Source organism: Helianthus annuus, chromosome 17, assembly GCF_002127325.2.
Source record: "Helianthus annuus cultivar XRQ/B chromosome 17, HanXRQr2.0-SUNRISE, whole genome shotgun sequence".
Lineage (NCBI taxonomy): Eukaryota > Viridiplantae > Streptophyta > Magnoliopsida > Asterales > Asteraceae > Helianthus > Helianthus annuus.
In genome coordinates this window covers 7,389,685-7,411,405 of record NC_035449.2, presented here as the reverse complement: position 1 = coordinate 7,411,405, position 21,721 = coordinate 7,389,685, and the positions used below count along the sequence as shown (strand labels likewise).

Genomic DNA, 21,721 nt, shown 5'->3' with positions numbered 1-21,721 from the left:
TATTATACAGTCGTTAGTCGGCCAGTGGGGTGGAAACTAGCAATTAATCGAGATTAACCAGGAATTAATAGGATATAATCTATAGGTAGAGGATCCTGTAAAAAGTGCTCAAAGTGTGAGAAGTGTAAGAAGTGTATTATAACACTATATATAATACTATATAACACCATATAAACACCGTATAACAATATGTAACAACATATAATACTATATAACACTATGTAACACTATATATCATTATATAACAAATATAACACTATACATCTATCATAGACATGTTATCAGACAACCTATAGTGTTATATTTGTTATATAATGATATATAGTGTTACATAGTGTTATATGGTATTATATGGTGTTACATATTGTTATACGGTGTTTATATGGTGTTATATAGTATTATATATAGTGTTATAATACACTTCTTACACTTCTCACACTTTAGGCCCTTTTTACACTATCCTTATCCTATAATCTATAAATTAATCGAGATCAATATGTGCCTAATCAGGTTTTTTACAACACAACAATAAACACCTACACCTCGTTGAAGAAAGAACCAAGAACATCACTACTATCTACAATGGAGTTGCTCTCATTCTCAACCCCAACCCCAACCATCAACCTCCGCCACTTTCTTCCCACCAAACCACCCCAATCCTTCTCTCTCCACCGTCTACCACCGTCACAACAAACCCTCAAATGCTCAATTCATTCCTCCACACAAACCCTGATTCAAGACTTCAAACCAAGCTTCAATCTTTCGGCTTCTTCACCGCAGACACCGGCGACGGCGATGAGAGGCGCCGAATCGGACGCCATGGGGTTGCTATTAAGAGAAAGGATTGTGTTCTTGGGGACCCAGATTGATGATTTTGTTGCTGATGCTATTGTTAGTCAGTTATTGTTGTTGGATGCTCAAGACCCCACCAAAGATATCCGGCTTTTTATTAATTCTACTGGTGGTTCTTTAAGGTATTGTGTTAAAGTTTTGATTTTTTATGTAAATGTGTGGTTATTTATCAATAGGTTTGTTAAGGGTGAGAATTGGGTTGTGTGTGTGTGTGTGTTGTGGGGGGTGGGGGGGTTGGTAATTTGTTATGGTTAATTATTGTTAGGGTTTAAATGTTTTTTGTGGATTTTTTATATGGTTATGGTTTTTAGGGAAAGATAAGATAGGGAATGGGGTGCTTGTTTGATGGATGAATAAGTTTGAAGATTATGTATTTGTGACTAAAGGATAAGAAAATAGAACAGCGGTAGGTAAGCTTGGGTCAGGTTGAATGATGTTTACTAATATAGGAAGGTGAACGCGTTGAATGTTTGTTAGTGATGTTCGCTAGTGAAAAGGAGTGCATTTCTGAGGTGAGCGCATTGAATATTTGTTTGTGATGCTCATTAGTGAAAAAGAGTGCATTTATGAGGTGAACGTGTTGAATATTTGTTCGTGATGCTCATTAGTGAAAAACAATGCGTTTCTGAGGTGAGCGAGTTGAATATTTGTTCGTGATGCTCATTGGTGAAAAATAGTGCCTTTCTAGTGTGAACACGTTGAATGTTTCATTTGTGAAAGAGTGCATTTTTAAGTTAAATATATTTAAGTCCATGTGAGAACATCAAACATTAGCCGCATATCCTCCTGTATGTCACATACATGATTCATCTAAGTGCTAGGTTCTTCCTACTATATCTATATACATATGTGTGTAGGGGCACGTTCGTTTCAGAATCAGTATTATGTTCAAAACTGTGTAAGCGCATGTATATGCTTTAATGTAAAGGGTAAAATTGAAAAAATGGTTTATTTCTCCCTCCCCGTTCTTTCTTTATTTTTTTTAGAGTTAAATGCCATTTTAGTCCTTGTGGTTTGGGCCATTTTGCCAGTTTAGTCCAAAGGTTTCATTTTTCGCCTATGGGTCCAAAAAGGTTTCACCATTGCCATTTTAGTCCACTGGGTTAACTTCATCTATTTTTCCTGTTAACGATAAGGGAAATTAGGTCATTTTATATGTAATTTTGTTAACTAGAAGGGCTATTCGGCCATATAAAATGACCGAATTGCCCTTCTCGTTAACATAAATAATGGATGAAGTTAACCCAGTGGGCTAAAATGGCAACGGTGAAATCTTTTTGGACCCACAGGCGAAAAATGAAACCGTTGGACTAAACTGGCAAAATGGCCCAAACCACAGGGACTAAAATGGCATTTAACTCATTTTTTTATCACTTTATGATTTTTTTTTTCTTTTAAAGTATAAAAATGTGCACATACGCAGTTACACAAAATGCTATAATACAACATATTGAAATCCACATGCATTTGAGTCATTTATATAATAAATAGTACAAGGATTAAGGCGGTTTTCGCATTTAGCATATTATTGGTTCTGAAATGAAGGTCTCCCTATCTATATGTGTGTGTGTGTGTATTCTATTAATTCAGTGAAGAGTTTTGTCCAAAATATGATATTTAATGCTTTTGAATAAGAGATGATTGAGTGAATTACATCCAGAAGGGAAATTCTGAAAACTGTATGTCTGTATGGGACTGTTTCCGTTTAAGAGCTGCAGTGTGATATGCTGGTGAGATATCCGTGCAAAATATCGGTACCGATATTATTGGCGATATTGACCGATATAGATATCACCGATTTTCCCGATATCAGTACCTTTGTTCTTAGTTCTAGCATTCGTTTTTCTTCTTGTTGTTGCTGTTAGTGTTTTATGTCTTAATTGTTTATTGTTAAGTGTTAAATGTTAGTGTTTTAACTTTTAAGTCTTAATCAGTTCCTAGTTGCTACAATTGTTAGTGTTTTGCAAGTTGCAAAAGGTTAATTTGTTAGTGGTAGGAGAGTATATTGAATTGTTAGTGTTAATTTGCTATATATATATATATATATATATATATATATATATATATATATATATAAATTCTGCATGATATTAAAGTTACCGATATCCCTCCCACCGCGATTACTGATATCTCAAATATCGGTCCTTGACCAATATCCGATTTTTGCCGCATTAACTACTTAGCTTTTAATACACATTGCCAAACACCCCGTTAATTTAGGGCCTGTTTGTTTACCTCTTAATGGGGCTCTTAATGGTTCAGACCTCTTAGCACTTAATGGTTCAGACTGTTTGTTTCATGAGCAAATGTCTGAATGGTTCAGACATTTGCCTCTGAATGGTTAAGCATTATACTGACTCTGAATGGTTAAGACCTCTAATCTGAATTTGTTAGACATTTGCCTCTGAACGGTTAAGCATTATACTGGCTCTTAATGGTTCAGACCTCTTACTGGTTCAGTACTTAACCATTCAGAAGTTGCCAAATGGCATCCATATCGCAATGAACTAAATGTGTTCTGGAGTCGTATACAGTAAACAAGGTTCCTTTGATAATTTTTTTTTTTTTTGGGTCAAACAGCGCTTCGATGGCCATATATGATATTCTAAAGCTATTGCGGGCTGACGTGTCAACAATCGCACTCGGCATATCAGCATCAACAGCCTCCATAATTCTCGGAGGTGGAACTAAAGGCAAACGTTTCGCAATGCCCAATACGAGAATCATGATCCACCAACCACTCGGTGGCGCAAGTGGACAGGCAATAGACGTCGAAATCCAAGCCCGAGAAATGATGCATAACAAGGAAAACGTAACAAAAATCATCGCAGAATCCACTGGGCGGTCATACGAACAGGTTCAAAAAGATATCGATAGAGATCGATATATGTCCCCTATTGAAGCAGTTGAATATGGAATAATTGATGGGGTTATAGATGAAGATTCGATCATCCCACTTGAGCCTGTACCGGATCGGGTTAAACCTACGCTTAGTTATGATGCAATTAGCAAAGATCCTGAGAAGTTCTTGAATCCCGACATACCTGATGATGAAATTTACTAACTGCTTACTGCCTGAAGACGATTTTTTCGGTTTCGGGTTTTGTTTTGTAGTGGTAAGAATGTATTAGTTTTGAGAATGAAGTGATGGAACTGGTTAATCTTTTTTTTTTTTTTTTTTTTTTCTGGCAAAACTGTTGTATTCTTAAGTCAATTTGAGACTGTTTTCATAATGTGCAAACTCCCAAATGCTATTGCAATCATATGCAGTTAGCTGTTTTTTTTTTTTTTTTTTTTTTTTTTTTTTTTTAATCATGAACTGGATTTTAATTCAAATATGATTCTTTTCATTGGTACTTCAAATCCTGCTTATTGCTTCATTTAATTGTGTTTAAAATTAAAACAAAAAGTCTTACATAAGAACTTTTAAATTAGTTCTTTGTTTATAAGAATATTTGATTACTAGTTTTGTATAGTTTTTCATATTTTACTTGTCCATCTAAACTTTATAAATTGTTATTTAAAATGTATTTTTGGACAAGTATATTAAAGTAAATATACAACTTATAAAATATATATTTAAATAACTAATGAACATCACAATAAAATAGAAAAACCAATAGAAGTTCTCAATATACTAACCTATTTTTTTTTTTTAATTAGATATGAATGAAAACATATTTTTTTAACAACTAACCTATTCCTAATAATCCTATTAACCACTGCATATTTCATCTTACATGTTTTTTTATTTACTTGCACCTTTGGGCTTGGGTGAATGTAAATGTAAACTGTTACAGTACTAATGATTAGGGTGGAGTTCGGCTACAAAGTCCAAATCTCTTAAAAAGTGCGAAAAAATCATAGAACACCATGATGTCAAGCATAAAACACACTCATAACTTACAAATAAAGAGTGGATATTACTAAAACACTATATTAAAACCCTAACAATCCACAAAAACTTCAAACACACAATCATACAACTACGATATAAAACACAACATGATCATTAACATAAAATACAATAATGCCAACCATTCGATAATTAGAAGCTTATCATCAAAAAAAAAAAAAAAGAAAAAAAAAAAGAAAACATGGACATGGTGTTTTAATAATCTTCATGTTATATGTGAGGTTTGAGTGTGTTTTATGGTTGACATTATAGTGTTTTATGACTTTTTACACTTTTTAGGAGTTTTAGACTTTGAAACCAACTCCTACCATTAATAATTAATACCAAGAGTTAACGAAAATTAATATTTATTTTTCCATCAATATGTAAAAAAAAATATATTTAAGTAGGCCTTTTGGATTTGAAATGGTCTAACCAAATAAACATAATATTGTTTAAAAGTAGTGAGCTAAATTTACACTTCTTTATAAAGTTTCTTTTTTTGTATTCTTAGGATTTTGTTTGAAAGTTGCGTTAATCTTTACATAAAAATTTCAATTTCTACAAGGGGAGGGTTTTTTTTCTTCAGATTTATTGGACTTTTTTTTAATTAATGTATATGCATTATTGCCAAGTAAAGATGGATATGATCGGATAGTTTCATTGGTAACACGTTAACGCAGTGGTTCATTAGTTATCCAAATTTCTCGTTAGAGTTAAATTAACAAAATTTGTGCGGAGGAACACTAGTTGACGTGGAGGAACAATAGTTAACGTATTATTGTCCCTCTTCCAAAGCCTAAACTGCCACAAAACCCCTCCTAAACCCCAGGGGGTCCCGTTTCGTGCTCACTATATGGAACTATCTTCTTCATCTTCTTCACAGGTAACTTCAACCCTATAATGCTCTTTCGTACATCTTCTCCCACATCATTCACAAAGGTAATTCTCCCTCACCTCCTCAAATTCACCTCCATTTCATCTTCACCCACCCATTTCTACTCTACATCACCAAACACACACTTAATCAACCACATAATCACATCATTCCAACAAAATAACCATACCCAACACTTGCTAAACCATCCCCGTATCTCCAATTTGAAACCCCATGAAGTAGAGCCGCTTCTGTTGGGTCTACGTTCAAATCCCACTTTAGCAGTTAGGTTTTTCGAGTGGTGTGAGAATCATTTAGGGTTTCATCATCATAATCTTGAATCTTTTTGTGGGCTTGTTTATTTTCTGTTAGAAAAGCGGATGTTTGATCATGCACGTAAGGTGTTTGATAAAATGACTGAGAGAGTTGGGGATTTTGATTGTTTTGATGCTTTTTACGCGGTCGTTAGGAATTACAGTTCGAATGGTGGTTCTTCGAATGCTACTACTGTTTATAGTTTTTTGATTGGTAACTATTGTCGAATTGGGAAGGTTTATCAGGCGGTCGAGGTGTTTTTTCGGATGTCGAAAACCGGTATTTCTATCTCACCATATGCGTTGATGAGATTGTTGAATAGTTTAGTTGATTTGAAGAAGATTGGAGTCATAACAGACGTGTATTCGGAAATAAGTAATGATAAAAATTTGTGTTCGAATGCTTACGGGTACGTAATGGGCGGTTTCTTTAAGAAGAATGAAGCAAGTTTAGCATTTGAGTTCCATAGAACTGTTATCGAAAGACGTCTTGTGCCTAATGTAGTTACTTGTAATAAGATCACGAAAGGTCTTTGCAACGACAGATGTTTAAACATCGCACACGACTTCTTATCTTTATTAATAGAGGTCGGACCACACCCTACAGTAGTAACGTTTAGCACATTAATCAAAGCGTATTGCCACGAATCGAAACTAGAAGAAGCATTTCAACTTTACGATCAAATGCTGGTAATAGGAATCGTTCCCGATTTAGTCGTATACAGTATTTTGGTCGACGGTCTTTTTCGCGCAGGCAAGTTAGAAGAAGGGCGTCAAGTAATATTGGTTGCTTTAGATAAAGGTATCGTTTTAGATGTCGTGATTCTTAGCTCCATGATAGACGCGTATGTAAAAAACGGAAATCTCGAAAATGGTTTCGAAGTTTATAAAAAGATGCTTAAGGGCAGGATCAAACCGAGCATAGTTACATACGGCATTCTCGTAAACGGATTGTGTCGAAACGGGTGGGTTCGTGAGGCTAGTGGCGTATTCGGTCAAGTTTTAAAACAGGGTCTCGAGCCGTCTGTGTTGTTTTATAGCAGTCTTATCGATGGCATGTGCAAGTCGGGAAATTTGAGATACGGTTTTCGGTTATATGATGAATTGGTAGCTTACGGTTATACTCCGGATGCTACGGTATATAGTGTGCTTATAAACGGTCTTACGAAACACGGTATGATTCGTGATGCTGTTCGATTCTTTTATCAGTCTCTGAATAGTGATTTAAAGCCTGGTGTCATTGCTTACAACACGTTGATTGACGGTTTTTGTAAATTAAAGCGAACGAAGGATGCGGTTAAATTGTACAGTAAAATGGGTATGTATAATCTAAAACCAGATGTAGCTACTTACACGATTCTGATCAAAGCGATTATCGAGTCTAGAAGGCTTCTGGAAGCTTTGATTTTGTTCTTTCGAGCCTTGAAGAGCGGTTTTCCTCTTGATCGCGTTACATATTGTGCACTTATGCACGGTTTTTGTAACGAAAACAACGTTAATATCGGGTTATGGATTCTCGATCTAATGACTAGAAACAGGGTTGAACCCGATATCGACATTTATAACGTCTTGATAAACGGGTTTTTCAAAAGCGGTCAAGGGGGAAAGGCGGTTAACCTTTTTAAGCATGTTCAGAACCACGGACCCGAACCTGATATTGTGACGTACAACACGATGATCAGCGGTTACTGTTCGTTAAAAATGTTGGAAGAAGCCGTTCAACTTTACAAAGCGGTGAAAAAACCTAATGCGATTACCTACACTATCTTGATTGATGCGTATTGCAAAGAAGGTAAACTCGAGGATGCAATGTCGATATTTTCACGTATGTTAAAAAGCGGTTTAGAACCTAACGTCGTTACCTACAGTGGTTTAATCGATGGTCATTTTAAAATGTTGAAAATGGAAACCGCTCTCGAGTTACATGAAACGATGCTTAGGAATGATGTTTCTCCGAATATTGTGAGTTGCAGCGTCTTGATTGACGGTCTTTGCAAACGGGGATTAATGGAGAAAGCGTCGGTGGTGTTTCGTGGTGCTTTAGAACGAAATCTGTTGCCGGATGTTATAACGTATGCGATTATGATTCACGGTTATTGTAAGGTTGGAAGATTAGGCGATGCCACGTCGCTGTATAGACGTATGCGTAACGAGGGTATAGTTCCTGATAGATTATTAGAAAGAGTTGTTGAAGAGTATGGTCTTGCAGATGTTTAAATTCAACCCACATATATGGATCCATACATTCAGGTGTTATTTAATGTATTGATGATGGGTCAAGTGGGTAAAACGAAATGGGTTAAAAGCATGGTTGTAAAACAAAGTTTCAATCTCGAAGGCCGAGTAATCCCAGAGTACTCGCTACAAGGTAGGCTGCCGAGGCCCGAGTACTCTTCTTATAGGCTGAATACTCCTCGAGTACTCTCCGCCTAGGCCGTGTACTTCCCGGGTATTCTCAAATCCGACTAGGGAGCGGCTAACGAATTTTGCATAATGTGGTAAAAGAAATCGGATATCGGTCAAGGACCAATATTTGAGATATTGGTTATCGCGGTAGGATATTGGTAATTTTAATATCATGCCAAATTTAAATATATTGCAATTTAACACTAACGATTCACTATACACTCCTACTATTAACAAATTAAGACTTAAACACTAACATTTAACACTAACAATTAAGACTTAAAACACTAATAGCAGCAAAAAGAAGAAAGATGAATAGTAGAACTAAGAAAAAACATTCCCAATATTTGGAAAATCGGTGATCTATCAATCAATAACGCCGATATTCTAATGGATAATTTGACACCCCTTACATGAGACTGATAACTCGGTGATATATAATCAATTTAATTGCATAGATAAAAGTGTAGAAACTTGAAAGTTGTCTTGGACCTAACGTAGTGGGGCGCCATCACAAGGAAAAAATGAGCATAGCGCCCCGGAACACCATTACAGGGGACGCTATGGGGTCTCAAATTGTTGGGGGCGGTATGTTGATAACGCCATGAAGGAGGAGAATTTCAAAAATTTGACCAATCAAAAATAGTTAAGTGTTTTTTTAATTAATTAATAAAAATAAAAATTAATAATTAGGTAATGATGGGTATTGGCTTTATGACTACGGGCTAGTGATATAACACGCCCCATAAAGCTCCTGTGTGACGTGACACGACATGACACAACACGTGTCGCATAACGCCCACAAAGGGGCTTTATGACATGACCTTACACGTTTCTGAAAACATTGTGATTTAAGAGAAATTGTTTTATTGTTTTGCTAAATTAGCATTTGTAATCACATTTATACGCTAGTTATTTACCAAACATAAACAAATACTACCACTTAGAACCTAAGGTTAAATTGGTTAGCCACTTATTTTACCAACATGAACAAATACCATATTAACAAAATCTTCAATACAGTACTAACACATACCAAAATTTCACGAAACTTACACATAAGAACAACACGAATGAACCATATTAGTATATTACCCATATAAACCTGAACAGTGAGGGATGTTTAATTCTAATCCTCAATGGTTAGCAAACATCCTAAGAATATACAAATCGAATCGGTAACCAAACGAACAAAATTCCTTTATCAACATTTAGTGTGTGTGAAGCGGGTTACATGCGAAAACAGCATCATGACAAAGGATCCAATATTCATTGAATGGGATAGACATCCATGGCATGCTTGGAGGGAGACCGGCGCCCGGAACATATGGAAGGTTGTATAGTGGCGAAGGCAAACTGTACAAGTAAAATAAAAACAATCAGTTTAAAGGATTAAACTTAGAACAACCCATTTACTTATAAAAAGGAAACAAGCCAATGGGCAAAAGTCGTCCAAAGTGTATTTTGAATACATAAACGTGTTAAATTGTTTTATTTATAAAAAGTTAGATCATCATTGACATACTATAGATCATGTTTTCATACTTCACACACTAAATACTTATAAAATAATTTTTTTTGGACAAGAAATGTACCAAAAAGTTACCCGTTTTGACTGGCCTACTTAGTATGCCACCTCTAGTAGAACTATATATGTTCTATTTGTAAGAGTAAAGTACACGGATAGTCCCTGAGGTTTTCCAAATCTTTGGATTTGGTCCCTGACTTTCCAAAAGTACACGGATGGTCCCTATGGTTTGCACTTTGTAACGCGTTTAGTCCCCAACTTTTACCTGAAGTACATGGATGGTCCCTGTGGTTTGCACTTTGTAACGCATTAATCCCTAACTTGGACCTCCTGAAACCTATAGATTTGTTATCTGGGGACTAAATGCGTTACAAAGTGCGAACCACAAGGATCATCCGTGTATTTTTGGAAAGCCAAGGAGCAAATTCAAAATTTTGGAAAACCACAAACACTATCAGTGTACTTTACGCTTTTTTGAAAAGAAAAAAAGAGTATAACTATATAAGGGGGGGGGGGGGGGGAGCAAACTCACCTTCTTCCACTGAAAACTCTATAAACTAATGAGCTAATTGATGATCTTGGAACAGCAGAATGTAGGTATCTAAAGTCGGGTCCCACCAATTCGCCTGAGTAATGTTCATAAATGGATACATATGATATAAAAAACTGGAATTGATCTTATATTTAAAAAAAATATATAATTGCACAGAAAAGAAATAAAAAAATGATATAGTTCAGATCTTACCGATATTATACATATAACTATGTAGGCATGAGACGAGAATATCTGATCCACTAGCCCTTGAACCAATTCCTTCTTGTACAATCTCCATTTCATGATTCTCGACAGGAAATATCTCGAACCAAATCCCGCAAGGAAATCTGCTCGGTCTCAACAACCAAAGCAAAATTTTCGTGTAGGGTGTAGCATGGATTACCGAAATCGCAACCTCGATAAGCGTGCATATAGATCCAATGGTCATATTTATAATGGTGAAAGACATATAAAAAGCTGAAGTAGTTGGTAGCAGAAGCAAAAGTGGCGTAAACAACAGCGATCCGACAATATGTTGTTCCACTGTGTAATCATAGCTATCTAATCTCTCACGAAGAGGGTTCCATTTTTGACCCCTGAAATAGTTTCGAAAAAAAAGATTAAGAAAGAGTAAAATGCCATTTGTCCAAAGGTTTGGTCAGTTTTGCGACTTTTGTCGAAAGGTTTGTTTTTCCGCATCTGAATCCAAAAGGTTTGAAATCTTGCCACTTTTATCCGGCTCGTTAACTCCATCCATTTTTCTCTGTTAAGTCAAGGGTATTTTCGTCTTTTTTGTTAACTTAAAGGACAATTTAGTCTTTTTTCACTTTATGTACAAGCATTTAGCATAATGCACAAGTATTCAAAACAAAACAAAGTAGGTAAAAAGACGGAAATACCCCGACTTAATGGCGAAAAATGGATGGAGCTAACGAGCCAGATGACAATGACAAGATTTTAAACTATTTGGATCCAGATGCGGAAAAACAAACCTTTGGACGAAAGCGCAAAACTGGCCAAAACACAGGGACTTACCATATACAATTGCTTCATTCGAAAGTAAAAAACTTTCATTACCTAAAAAGACGCCACAATGCTGTCGTTGCTTGTATCTGTCTTGAATAAAGAATGGAAATTAACCAATGCAGAGTTGACACGTGTGTCGTTGAAACAGTAATCAAGTCAACGGTCAACGAAGCAGGGGTAGTGAACCCGAAAAGAACTCCAGATACAGCCAAACCTTTAACGATAAATATAAAAATAAAACGCATGGAGCCCCATAAAGTAGACCAAATTTGAATCGTATTAAGAGAAAACGTTCCGAGAACTCCTGCAAGCTCGGTGTTTAACTTAAAACCAGCAGGGTTTCCCATTAATCGTGCACAACTTATTAGCCACCAGTTGTTTGTAACGTCACTAGTGACGGTCAAAATTGACGAACAAACGGAATCTGCATGAGTCAGCAATGCAAAACCAAATAGGTTCCCAAACAGCATGTCGATAACTACACTTAACCACATGGAATGTTTGCGTAGTGAAGCTTTTTCTGCATACTCCACACATGATTCCGACCTTACAACACAATTATATAAAAGTAATGAGCACATAAATTAAAGACAAAAAAACTAGAGTAAAATGTCATTTTCGTCCCTGAGCTTTGGCCAGTTTTGCGACTATCGTCTGAAGGTTTGTTTTTCCGCATCTAGATCCAAAAGGTTTGAAATCTTGCCATTTTCATCCAGCTAGTTAACTCCATCTATTTTTTCTTCGTTAAGTCAGGGGTATTTCCGTCTTTTTTCTTAACTTAAAGGGCAATTTGGTCTTTTTTACTTTATGTACAAACCTTTAGCATAATGTACAAGTATTCAAAAGACCGAATCGCCCCTTTAGGTTAACAAAAAGACGAAAATACCCCTTACTTAACAGAAAAAAATGGATGGAGTTAACGAGCTGGATAAAAAGGCAAGATTTTAAACCTTTTGGATCCATATGCGGAAAAACAAACCTTTGGACGAAAGTCGCCAAACCTCAAGGACGGAAACGACATTTTACTCCAAAAACTATTTTAATCATGTAAGAACTATTTGTACTTCGAAGTTCAAAAACTTTACTACCTGGAATCAGTGTTGTGAAGGAAGATCGGCCAGTACAAAATTTGACAACATCGAACACGAATGTTCTTCCATGTGTGAATGAATAGATTTTCGATTGTGGCATATACACAAGAATCTGATACATAGCTTAATAGAAAATGCAGTAGCTGGAGAAATACGTATACGGATGTTGAAAGTGTAGCAACACACACGGCAAAAAGTTTCCATATTACAGAGATACACCTGAAAATCAGAACGTACATGACTAACAAGGAAACGAGCATACAAAAAATAAAATGAAATTGGTGACACCAGAGTAAAGAGATTACATGTACACACAATGAAGCCATAAGGCGCGTCTTTTAGGTGACACTTGTTCTTCAAAGAATGAGGTGGCAGCCGCAGCACAATTGGTGGCAAGAATGACGGCATCCTATACTCACAATCCCGGAAATACACAAAAATAGGTGAAACATTAAAGCATGTAAGAGTAAAATGCCATTTTCGTCCCTGAGGTTTGGTCACTTTTGTGACTTCCGTCCAAAGGTTTGTTTTTCCGCATCTGGATCCAAAAGGTTTGATATCTTGCCATTTTCATCCAACTCGTTAACTCCATCCATTTTTCTCCATTAAATGAGGGGCATTTTCGTCTTTCTAGTCATTTCTTTTGTGATAATTAAAGGGTTTGGACGGGGAGAAAGAGGTGGATCTTTATCTCTTATAGTGTTTTTTTATTTTAATAGAAATGTCTAAAAAGACGGAAATGCCCCTCATTTAACGGAGAAAATGGATGGAGTTAACGAGTTGGATGGAAATGGCAAGATTTCAAACCTTCTCGCCAGATGCAGAAAAACAAACCATTGGACGAAAGTCGCAAAAGCGGCCCAAACCTCAGGGACGAAAATGGCATTTTACTCGCATGTAGAAATTAAAACAGACAGATCAAATGTAATATTTACCAAATCAATAACGGATTTCTTTTGGCTGAGATCTTCCACCCATTTAGGTTTTCTTGAACCAGTTTTAGCATTCTCGGACGAGCGTCGGGAATCTAAATAGAAATGATGACCACCATATCTAGGAGTTCCATAGATTACTATCTGATTCAGAACAATAAATAGTAATCAAGATACTTACATACGTAATAATTCATGACCATATGCAGTTAAGGTTTTCATGACTTACATACGTGGAGATCAAGATTGTAAGCAACTTGCATATCCCAATGTATGTGATGTAATTTAGGAATCCATCCCAAATTTCGACTGGCGTAGATATAAGAACCGTATACAAGATGGCCCGGGTTGCTTTGTGTACAAGTTTTATATTGTTCTAGGAATCCATCAACTTTATGGCATCCACAAACCCAGTGTCCACTTCTATCATTTGACGTATTTTGTTCATTGTGTGGGCCTGAATTATGAAGCGGGCCACTGAATTGGCTAGATTCTTCTGCTGATTCCCTGTGTGTATGCAACTCGCCGTTGCTAGAAGAATCTGCTGAGCAATAACCTAACATAGAGAGCTCACATCTGTTTTGTAAAGATGTTGGCATTCTTTTATTTATCTTGTAAAGTATCCCCTGTACATGGTAAATAGATATTTATTATCCGTCTGAAATTAGATCTAGATGATAATTAAAGCAGAGTAACTAATTTTACGTCCAACTTTTAAGTTTATCATCAATGATCAGTTTGACAATGTACTACGTAAACCTTAGATCACATACTAAGAAGTTGGAAACCTAACTACTCTGGTTATTAAAATTGCATGTTACAAGTAGTATCAAGAATTTGATAAAGTGTGTATAGGAACGAAGAAAATTCTTGCATTTATTGTCCAGCTGTACAAAACTTGCACACAAATTTCATGTTGTAGCTTCACCTACACTTTTGGTAACTTGGTAACATTGACTTTGACCATACTCATATAACGTTATACTACAACATTAACGACTATCGACATATGAATGAAAGAGTACTCTACACAAATACAAAATGAACAGTTTTCCAACCCATATTGTCTTTCTCTCCCACATCTAGATCATATTATCATTAACCAATGCAATCACTTACATCATGAAGCATTAACAAAACATAAAAACTAATTGTACACCCCTTAAGACATCTTTTCCCCGATTACTATATATCAACAGGGGCGGTTCTTAGAAGGGCTCTGGCAGGGCCACGGCCCGGGCAAGTTTTTCGGCCGTAGTGCTAATTTTCCGCATTTCGATCTCTATTGTGGGATTCATATGCCTTGCGGGCCCTACAAGCGCTTAACTTGAGGAGCAAATTTGTAAACCCTAATTAGTCTCTATAAATATAATCTATGTACTTGTAACTCGATCATCACCTCAATAAAGAATAACCTAGTTGCCACTGGTGGACGTAGGTCGGTTTAAATCGAACCAGGTAAATCCTCGTGTTCTTTGCTTTTCTGCAGCTTATTCGTGCGTGTGTATGCAACACAATCCTAAAATATATGACCTAAATTTGACAACAACTCTAGTACAGTTAAGTATAGCCATTTTCAATGTCAGTAAACTAAACAAATCAATCTGCATACATCATATTATATAAATATCATCAAATGTAACCCTAGCAGTTAAATGTAGAAGAAGTTTCCAACACAAAAAAGTTAAAAAGTGTAATAATACCTCAAGATCCGATCCAATTGAAGAGAATACAGCTTCATCGATTGCAAAAGCAACAACAATTTCGATAGGAACAGAAGCAGATGAAGAAGAAGATGATGACGAAACGAACCAACCGAACAAAAAGGTGGAAGAGTGAGGTTGTGTTGCGGGGGATAGATGACGTGGCCACCAAATCCTGCACTTTCTCCTCATCATTTTATCAAAATAGCGGTGAATCAGACATCTCCGATGACCTCACGGTGATTGTTGCAGTGGCGGAGACGACGGAGGAGATGAGTTGCAGAGTCTTGGTTCTTGGATTTTGGAATCAATGGGCCATCATGAGATAGAGGTGTGGAAAAAAACGAATTGGGCTTGGCGGCCCAGTAAAAAAATAACTGGTTTGGGGCCAAACCGGGTTTTGTACACATCTAGATAGACGTGTGATTCTTTATACCCTTGAAAAAAAAAACAGTTTTTAGGCCAAGTTGTAGCGATTCGGATCAATTCAATGAAAGTTAAAACCCAATTGGCCTAAATTGGTTTAGTATGAAAGTGGTTTCTAAAGGAAACCATACTCGATCGGTCAGATTGGATCAGTATCGGAACCGTTTTCAAACCAGAACTAACGTTTATATGATTATTTTTCTCAAATCAGTTTATTAACCAGATTCAAAGTATAAATGCTCAAAATGGGTTGAGATTTGAACCGGTTTTACCCAAATTGGTTTATGAATCAATTTATGGTCGATCACCTGTTCTCTAGCTCTCGGTTTCTTTCTCTCTCCCTCTTTCTTCTTTTTGGCCACCAAGCACAAGGAGATGGGGAGGTTATTAGGTGGTGATATTCTTGTCCCTCAAGAGGAGGTACCATCCGTTGCAACAACTTGAAATTATAAGGTCTTACTAACAAAGATGAGGTGGTTGATGTGTGTCGTCTAACGATGTGTTGGTCTAGTTAATATAACTCTTATCATGTATTAGGTGGGCTAACATACTAACTTTTAGAGACTTGCACCTAGCTTTAAATTTATAAGATATGATTTTTACTTAAGATAGACACTCACAATAGGCAAGCTTACCTATTGTTTGTAGTAGAGCTTAAGGTAAGAATCAAGTAGGGAATACCAAGAGCACGAAGAGCGTTGCTTTGGATCTACATATCCACTTGGGACAAATTATAGTTAAGTTATTATCAAGAGGTGAGGTTAATTAACTCAAAGACCCGACTCCTAGCTAAGTTTACCGACGAATTTTTATTAGATTTACAAGATGTGACTTTAAGGTTAAAACAGAATTAGAGCCGATTAAAGATAATTCATTACCCAATCTTATAGAAAGGTTCTTTTTTTAAGGAACAATCCCCTAAGTTTGGGTTAGTTACATCCAACTACTTTTCTTTCTTTTACATTGTTCCCATGGCTTGCGATCCTCTATTTGGCGTACCTTTGTCTCACTTCAAAGGTAGCAAGGATATATCAAAGTACTTCTCACTGGTGCTAATGACACTTGTGATTAATTAGTGTGATTGATCTTTATATAACGAGTGGCATTATAATAATAAAATATATATAAAGGCGTATAGTATTTTAACATGGGTTCACTAACTCTTGGATCGTGTTAGACGAGTCACATTGACCACGTTTTGGCTAATCGTTGAAGCCTAGCATATAGATTGTGCAGGCCACAAATGATATTCTTGATAAACGAGGTTGATCACAAGTTGTTTCCACAAATGGGTCAACCACTTCTCCAAGATCGGATTTCCCTTATTAGTATATGTGTTGTAACACACCATAAGTGTACTGATAATAATAAGCTTAACCTCTTTTGGTTATCAAGAACTCCCACAAGATTAAAAACTAAAACAAAAGAAGAAGGGTAGAAGAAATTATTAATGACACAACACACCTTTTTGCCAAGAATTAAACATTTAATTCATACCAAGCTTACTCTTCAACCCAAGCAACACAAAGAGCTTAGTCTATAATGGCTATAGCTTGTCTAAGCTATTACAAGTATTTTGTGGAGTGATCCCAAACTCCTTGTGACCTCTCAAGACCAGAGGTCTAGTTTGTGACACGTGGAAGATGAGTGGGTGAAATGGGATGGTGGAAATGGGCAGCCAAGGCCTTCTGTTTATAGGTTAGAGGAGACCAGGTGTGCACGGGCGTGCCTAACTGGCATGGTCGTGCCTTGTGAGGAATCCCCGACATTGCTTGTCCTTTTCTAAGAGAGTCTGTTGTGATTCTATTATGGGCACATGCGTGCTTAAGGGGCAGGACCGTGCATGTTGAGGTGTCTCGACAAGTCTTGAACATGTGGCATTCTTGGTCGGTTCTCGAACCTTCGTCCCTTGTCTTTTCCTTGAGCACAGGCGTGCCTCGCCTCTCTGGTGGACTTTTATTGATCATTCTTGGGTTGACTTTGGTTGACTTTGTGATGCTTGGTATTGTGCACGGCCATGCCCATAGCCTGGCACAGTTGTGCCTATTTGATAACTTGTTGATTTCCTTAGAATCTTGGGTTTTTGCTTCGTTTATGCTTGTTTTTCACTTCTTTTCATCCCGAGACCTTAGAAACCTGCATTTTTCAAATATGAACGATTTAGGTTGCATTTGCAATAAAAAGTCATTAACGTAGGGGTCATGGTTTATCAACGATGGCACATTAATGGTAATGGTTTATCAATTCAATAGCCTAAACCTAGGCTATGATTGGCTTTGAACTTTATTTTAGAGATAATATATATGTTGTGTGAGTGCAAGATCATGACCTAGAGGAGATGTGGTTATTTTGTATTTTGCAAACTATTATTCAAGACTTGAATAACGCTTGTGGTATGTGGTATGTGCCATGTGCCATGAAATGAAGTTGTATTCAACACAATTATCGTTGTCTATGTGGCTTGAGACTTTGGAATATATGTATGCGTGTGTGTGCATATATATCCCCATTAATTCTCATGTTATTAGCTAATTTCCTTCATCAAAGGTAAAACATATATAGCCACTAGTTATCATAATCAACATTAAACTTGAATTGATGAAGCCCTTTCACTTTCATATAGCTTGTAAGAGTAATGATAACACAATAAGCAAAACACACTCACAATGTACATAGTAGAATCTGTCGACTAGTGAATTAACATCATAGATTTAAAACTATTTCTACACAATGCTTTAAGAAGTTTTTGACAAAATAATGTTTTTTTGTGTATATAGTTGTGCTTAATTCATCAAGCATTATTAATCTTCCGGTTGAAAGTCCAATTGTGTTAACTATCATCTTAAAGGTTTCAATTTGTGTATGTTCAAAAGTTTCAATTTGTATTCCATCCATCCATCCATCCACCCATCCACCCATCCATCCATCCACCCATCGGTTCAAAATCAATACTTCATGTAAGCAATTATCTTTAGAATTTAAAACATATCAAAATTACCTATAGTTATTATTTTTATTGTCCAGATATTATCTATTATATTTATTGTCACACCCCAACTGATGACGGAAACATCGGGGCATGGCACTAAGCGAAACAGATTGTCCAGGAGAAATTCCATAGCAACTAAATTACCGGATAGTTAATATTATGTCCCATACCATAACCCATCAAATAATTCAATCATTACAGACATCGACATCTCTACGACAAATATCATGTTCCGACAACTCAGATTAAATAAATAAATTGTTTTTGTTTGTTTCTAGACTCCATCCTACTTGATTCCACAAAAGCAGATAAAGCACAGCATCCTAGGCACCTGTCACATACGTTAAAATATAGGTCAATACACATAGTGTAAAGGTGAGCATACAAGTTTGATAATAGTAATAGAGTTTGAAATCGTTTACGCATAACCAGCATGTAACATGTACAAAGTGAAGGCAAGTAGGTTATCGACAGAGAAATATGCACAGACGTGACTGCGAGTTGTAGAATGCGCAACACATATCCCCACTGGGACACGTGAAGTAAAGCCCTTAACAACCCCTGTCCACGACAGGTGCTGAGTCCAAACTATAGTATTATCGTTGCTAAGGTGTCAGGCAACAATCACAGTGTTAACATAACATACAAGCATTCATCGAATAACACGTAGCATGTAATAATGGTCAGCGTATAAATAGTGATTTGAATAAGTAACGTATGTAACACCCAAAAGTGCGTAAAGCAAAAAAGGGTTCGAGTATACTCACAGATAGCGTTTAAGTTAATAAACACTGTCTAGGATTGAAGGGAGCGCTAAGAGATTAGCCTGAACAGTTAACGATAGCATAAGCGAAGAACGACGCGTAAATTGGTGAAAAGTGGCTAAGTGTCGGATGGTAATCCTATCGGATGGCTATCCGATCGGTTGACCATTCGATCGGATGTCAATCCGTTTGGATGGTCATCCGATTGGATGGCCATTCGATTGGATTGACATTCGTTTGGTAAGGATGTGTTTGTGTATGATTGCTTTGAAGTTTTTGTTGTAGCATTTTGAAAACAGAGAAGTATATCTACCCTTCAGGTCGATCGATCGAATGGTCGTTCGATCGGATAGCAATCCGATTGGCAGGATACTTAGTGAGAACAAGTTCACAGCAGGTTGTCACTCGATCGGATAGCAATCTGATCGGATGGCAATCCGTTAGTTACTGATGATCTTTGAAAATTGTGAAAAATGTTTAGGTGTCGAAGTTCCAAATGTCAGATAATCGGATGGTCGTTCGATCGGATGGCTATCCGATCGGGCGACATTCCGTTCGACGTTCAGAGCTTTGTAAGTTGGAAGAAAAATGTTTAAGTGTGGAACCAAGTGCAAGCTGATCGGATCGTAGTTCGATTGGATGGCTATCCAATCGGACGACAATCCGTCCCAACGGACCAGATCGTCTTAAACTTGATTATTTCTGAAAGTCTTGCAGTTTGATCGAGACGATGTGATAACTAACGTGCTAAACAACGGAACCTCGGCAAGTCCCGAGTCGTTCGATCAAACAGGAATCACCCTAATCCGATCAGTTAACTATTCCTTGACGGTTGTTCATGTTATCCCGAAATCAGATGCCTCGTTGATAGAAATCAGATCTCAGACCGATGCTTCACCAAGAAATGAGTAGAAGACCAGAACGAGTTCCGATTCTATTGGTTCTGAGTGCATTGAGTGTAAAGGAGTTGAAAGAAAGTTAGAAAACCATCTTTCAATCCTTTTAACCACATAAATGTTTAGATCTATGCGAAAATCATGTTTAATCATGTGGAAATCCTTCGGATCTGAGTTATTCTTGATGGAATGAGGTCAAAACTTGAAGTTCATAAGAACTCCATGATGACATCACCCTAGAACACCTCAAATCTGCTGATTTCACGGTTAAAAGTTAAGATTCAAAGGTGAAGATGATGAAAAAGTGTGTGTAGATCATAGAAGTACACGATTTAGGTTGAAAACTTACAAGAATCGCGAGAAATCGAGAGAAAAGAAGGCCTTGAGCGAGCTATTCGAGTGAGAGAGCTGTCACATCACAAATGACAGGGATGGCGAGAAATCAAGAGAAAAGAAGGCCATGAGCGAGCTGGTCGACAGGAGGGTATTTATAGGTTGCCAAAAAGGGAAAGGGAGTGCAAGTGTCGAATAGGATGGCGAGTGTCGGATAGGATGGCGCTGATCGGATGGCCATTCGATTGGTTGGCCATTCAATTGAAGTGTCCGACGAGTTTGAGTTTCGGCGTTTCGTTTCACGTGTTGAGCGTTGCGATGAGTTTAAGCGAGTATCAATTATGCGGTGCGATAGATTAATAATAAACACACAAATACTATATCTATCATACAATCACTATAAATAACTTGCATTTAGCGTTTGCTATTAAGTTGCGTTGCGATAGAGTTGCGATTGCGTTTCCATTAATCCCACAAACATACAATAAACATGCACAAGTAACACATAAGTAACACACACACGTAAAACAATATTCAGAATCTATTAATCAAGGCGCGAATGCGATTGCGATGCGATTAGCGATAAAGCGATAAAACATGCGATAAACATCGATTAAATCTCGAATATTAATAGATACCCCACATAATACAACTAAAGCGATAAAAATAAAAGAATTGATTACAAGTCAAAGAAGGTAATTCAGTAACTAAGCAAAGAGTGCCAGATCGTAATTAGCAATCTTTTCTTCCTTTGACTTCAATCTTGACTTTGACTTTCGAAACACGGGGTGTTACATTTATAATCTAAAAGAAACAGAAGACATATCATATTTAATTATCCTTAGTTTGAGATCAAATTTTATATTATCATCAAAGAAGATCATAAAATTTATTTAAGATTTACTTTATTTGTAAAATATTTCCTTACAAAAACTAAGAGTAACAGTTATTTAGTGATATTTCAAAATTAAAAAGAAAAAGGGTCCAACATGCTTCCGTACCTCTTTCCCGTTTTGACCAAGATATCGCTGGGTTATACCAAGAGTCTTTCCCGTTTTGACCAAGATATCGCCGGTGTCACACCCCAACCGATGGCGGAAACATCGGGGTGTGGCACTGAGCGAAACAGATTGTCCAGAAGTTTCCATAACAAC

The 21,721-nt window shown here is 36.8% G+C and overlaps 3 protein-coding genes across 4 annotated transcripts; 2 read left to right on the top strand and 1 right to left on the bottom strand.

Annotated features, from left to right (window-relative positions):
* Positions 1 to 513: 513 nt before the first annotated feature.
* LOC110920799 (ATP-dependent Clp protease proteolytic subunit 4, chloroplastic) lies at positions 514 to 4,115 on the top strand. Its single transcript, XM_022164996.2, has 2 exons — positions 514 to 974; positions 3,433 to 4,115. Exons 1-2 carry the CDS (start codon positions 583 to 585, stop codon positions 3,914 to 3,916), a joined length of 876 nt encoding a protein of 291 aa, XP_022020688.1. The 5' UTR covers positions 514 to 582; the 3' UTR covers positions 3,917 to 4,115.
* Positions 4,116 to 5,522: 1,407 nt separating this feature from the next.
* Positions 5,523 to 8,490, top strand: LOC110923199 (putative pentatricopeptide repeat-containing protein At1g31840). The gene has a single exon (XM_022167361.2). The coding sequence runs from the start codon at positions 5,651 to 5,653 to the stop codon at positions 8,153 to 8,155; it is 2,505 nt and encodes an 834-aa protein (XP_022023053.1). The 5' UTR covers positions 5,523 to 5,650; the 3' UTR covers positions 8,156 to 8,490.
* A 913-nt stretch (positions 8,491 to 9,403) lies between these two features.
* Positions 9,404 to 15,559, bottom strand: LOC110921360. 2 transcript variants are annotated; one of them, XM_022165675.2, is made up of 9 exons: positions 15,160 to 15,559; positions 13,690 to 14,082; positions 13,460 to 13,600; positions 12,830 to 12,933; positions 12,522 to 12,743; positions 11,485 to 11,979; positions 10,618 to 11,003; positions 10,405 to 10,498; positions 9,404 to 9,700 (listed from the first exon to the last, which is right to left on the bottom strand). In XM_022165675.2, exons 1-9 carry the CDS (start codon positions 15,352 to 15,354, stop codon positions 9,556 to 9,558), a joined length of 2,175 nt encoding a protein of 724 aa, XP_022021367.1. In that variant the 5' UTR covers positions 15,355 to 15,559; the 3' UTR covers positions 9,404 to 9,555. The 2 variants fall into 2 exon arrangements, with proteins under 2 accessions (XP_022021367.1, XP_022021366.1); XM_022165674.2 differs by having other exon boundaries at positions 13,460 to 13,596; positions 13,686 to 14,082; positions 15,160 to 15,547.
* Between the last annotated feature and the right edge of the window lie 6,162 nt (positions 15,560 to 21,721).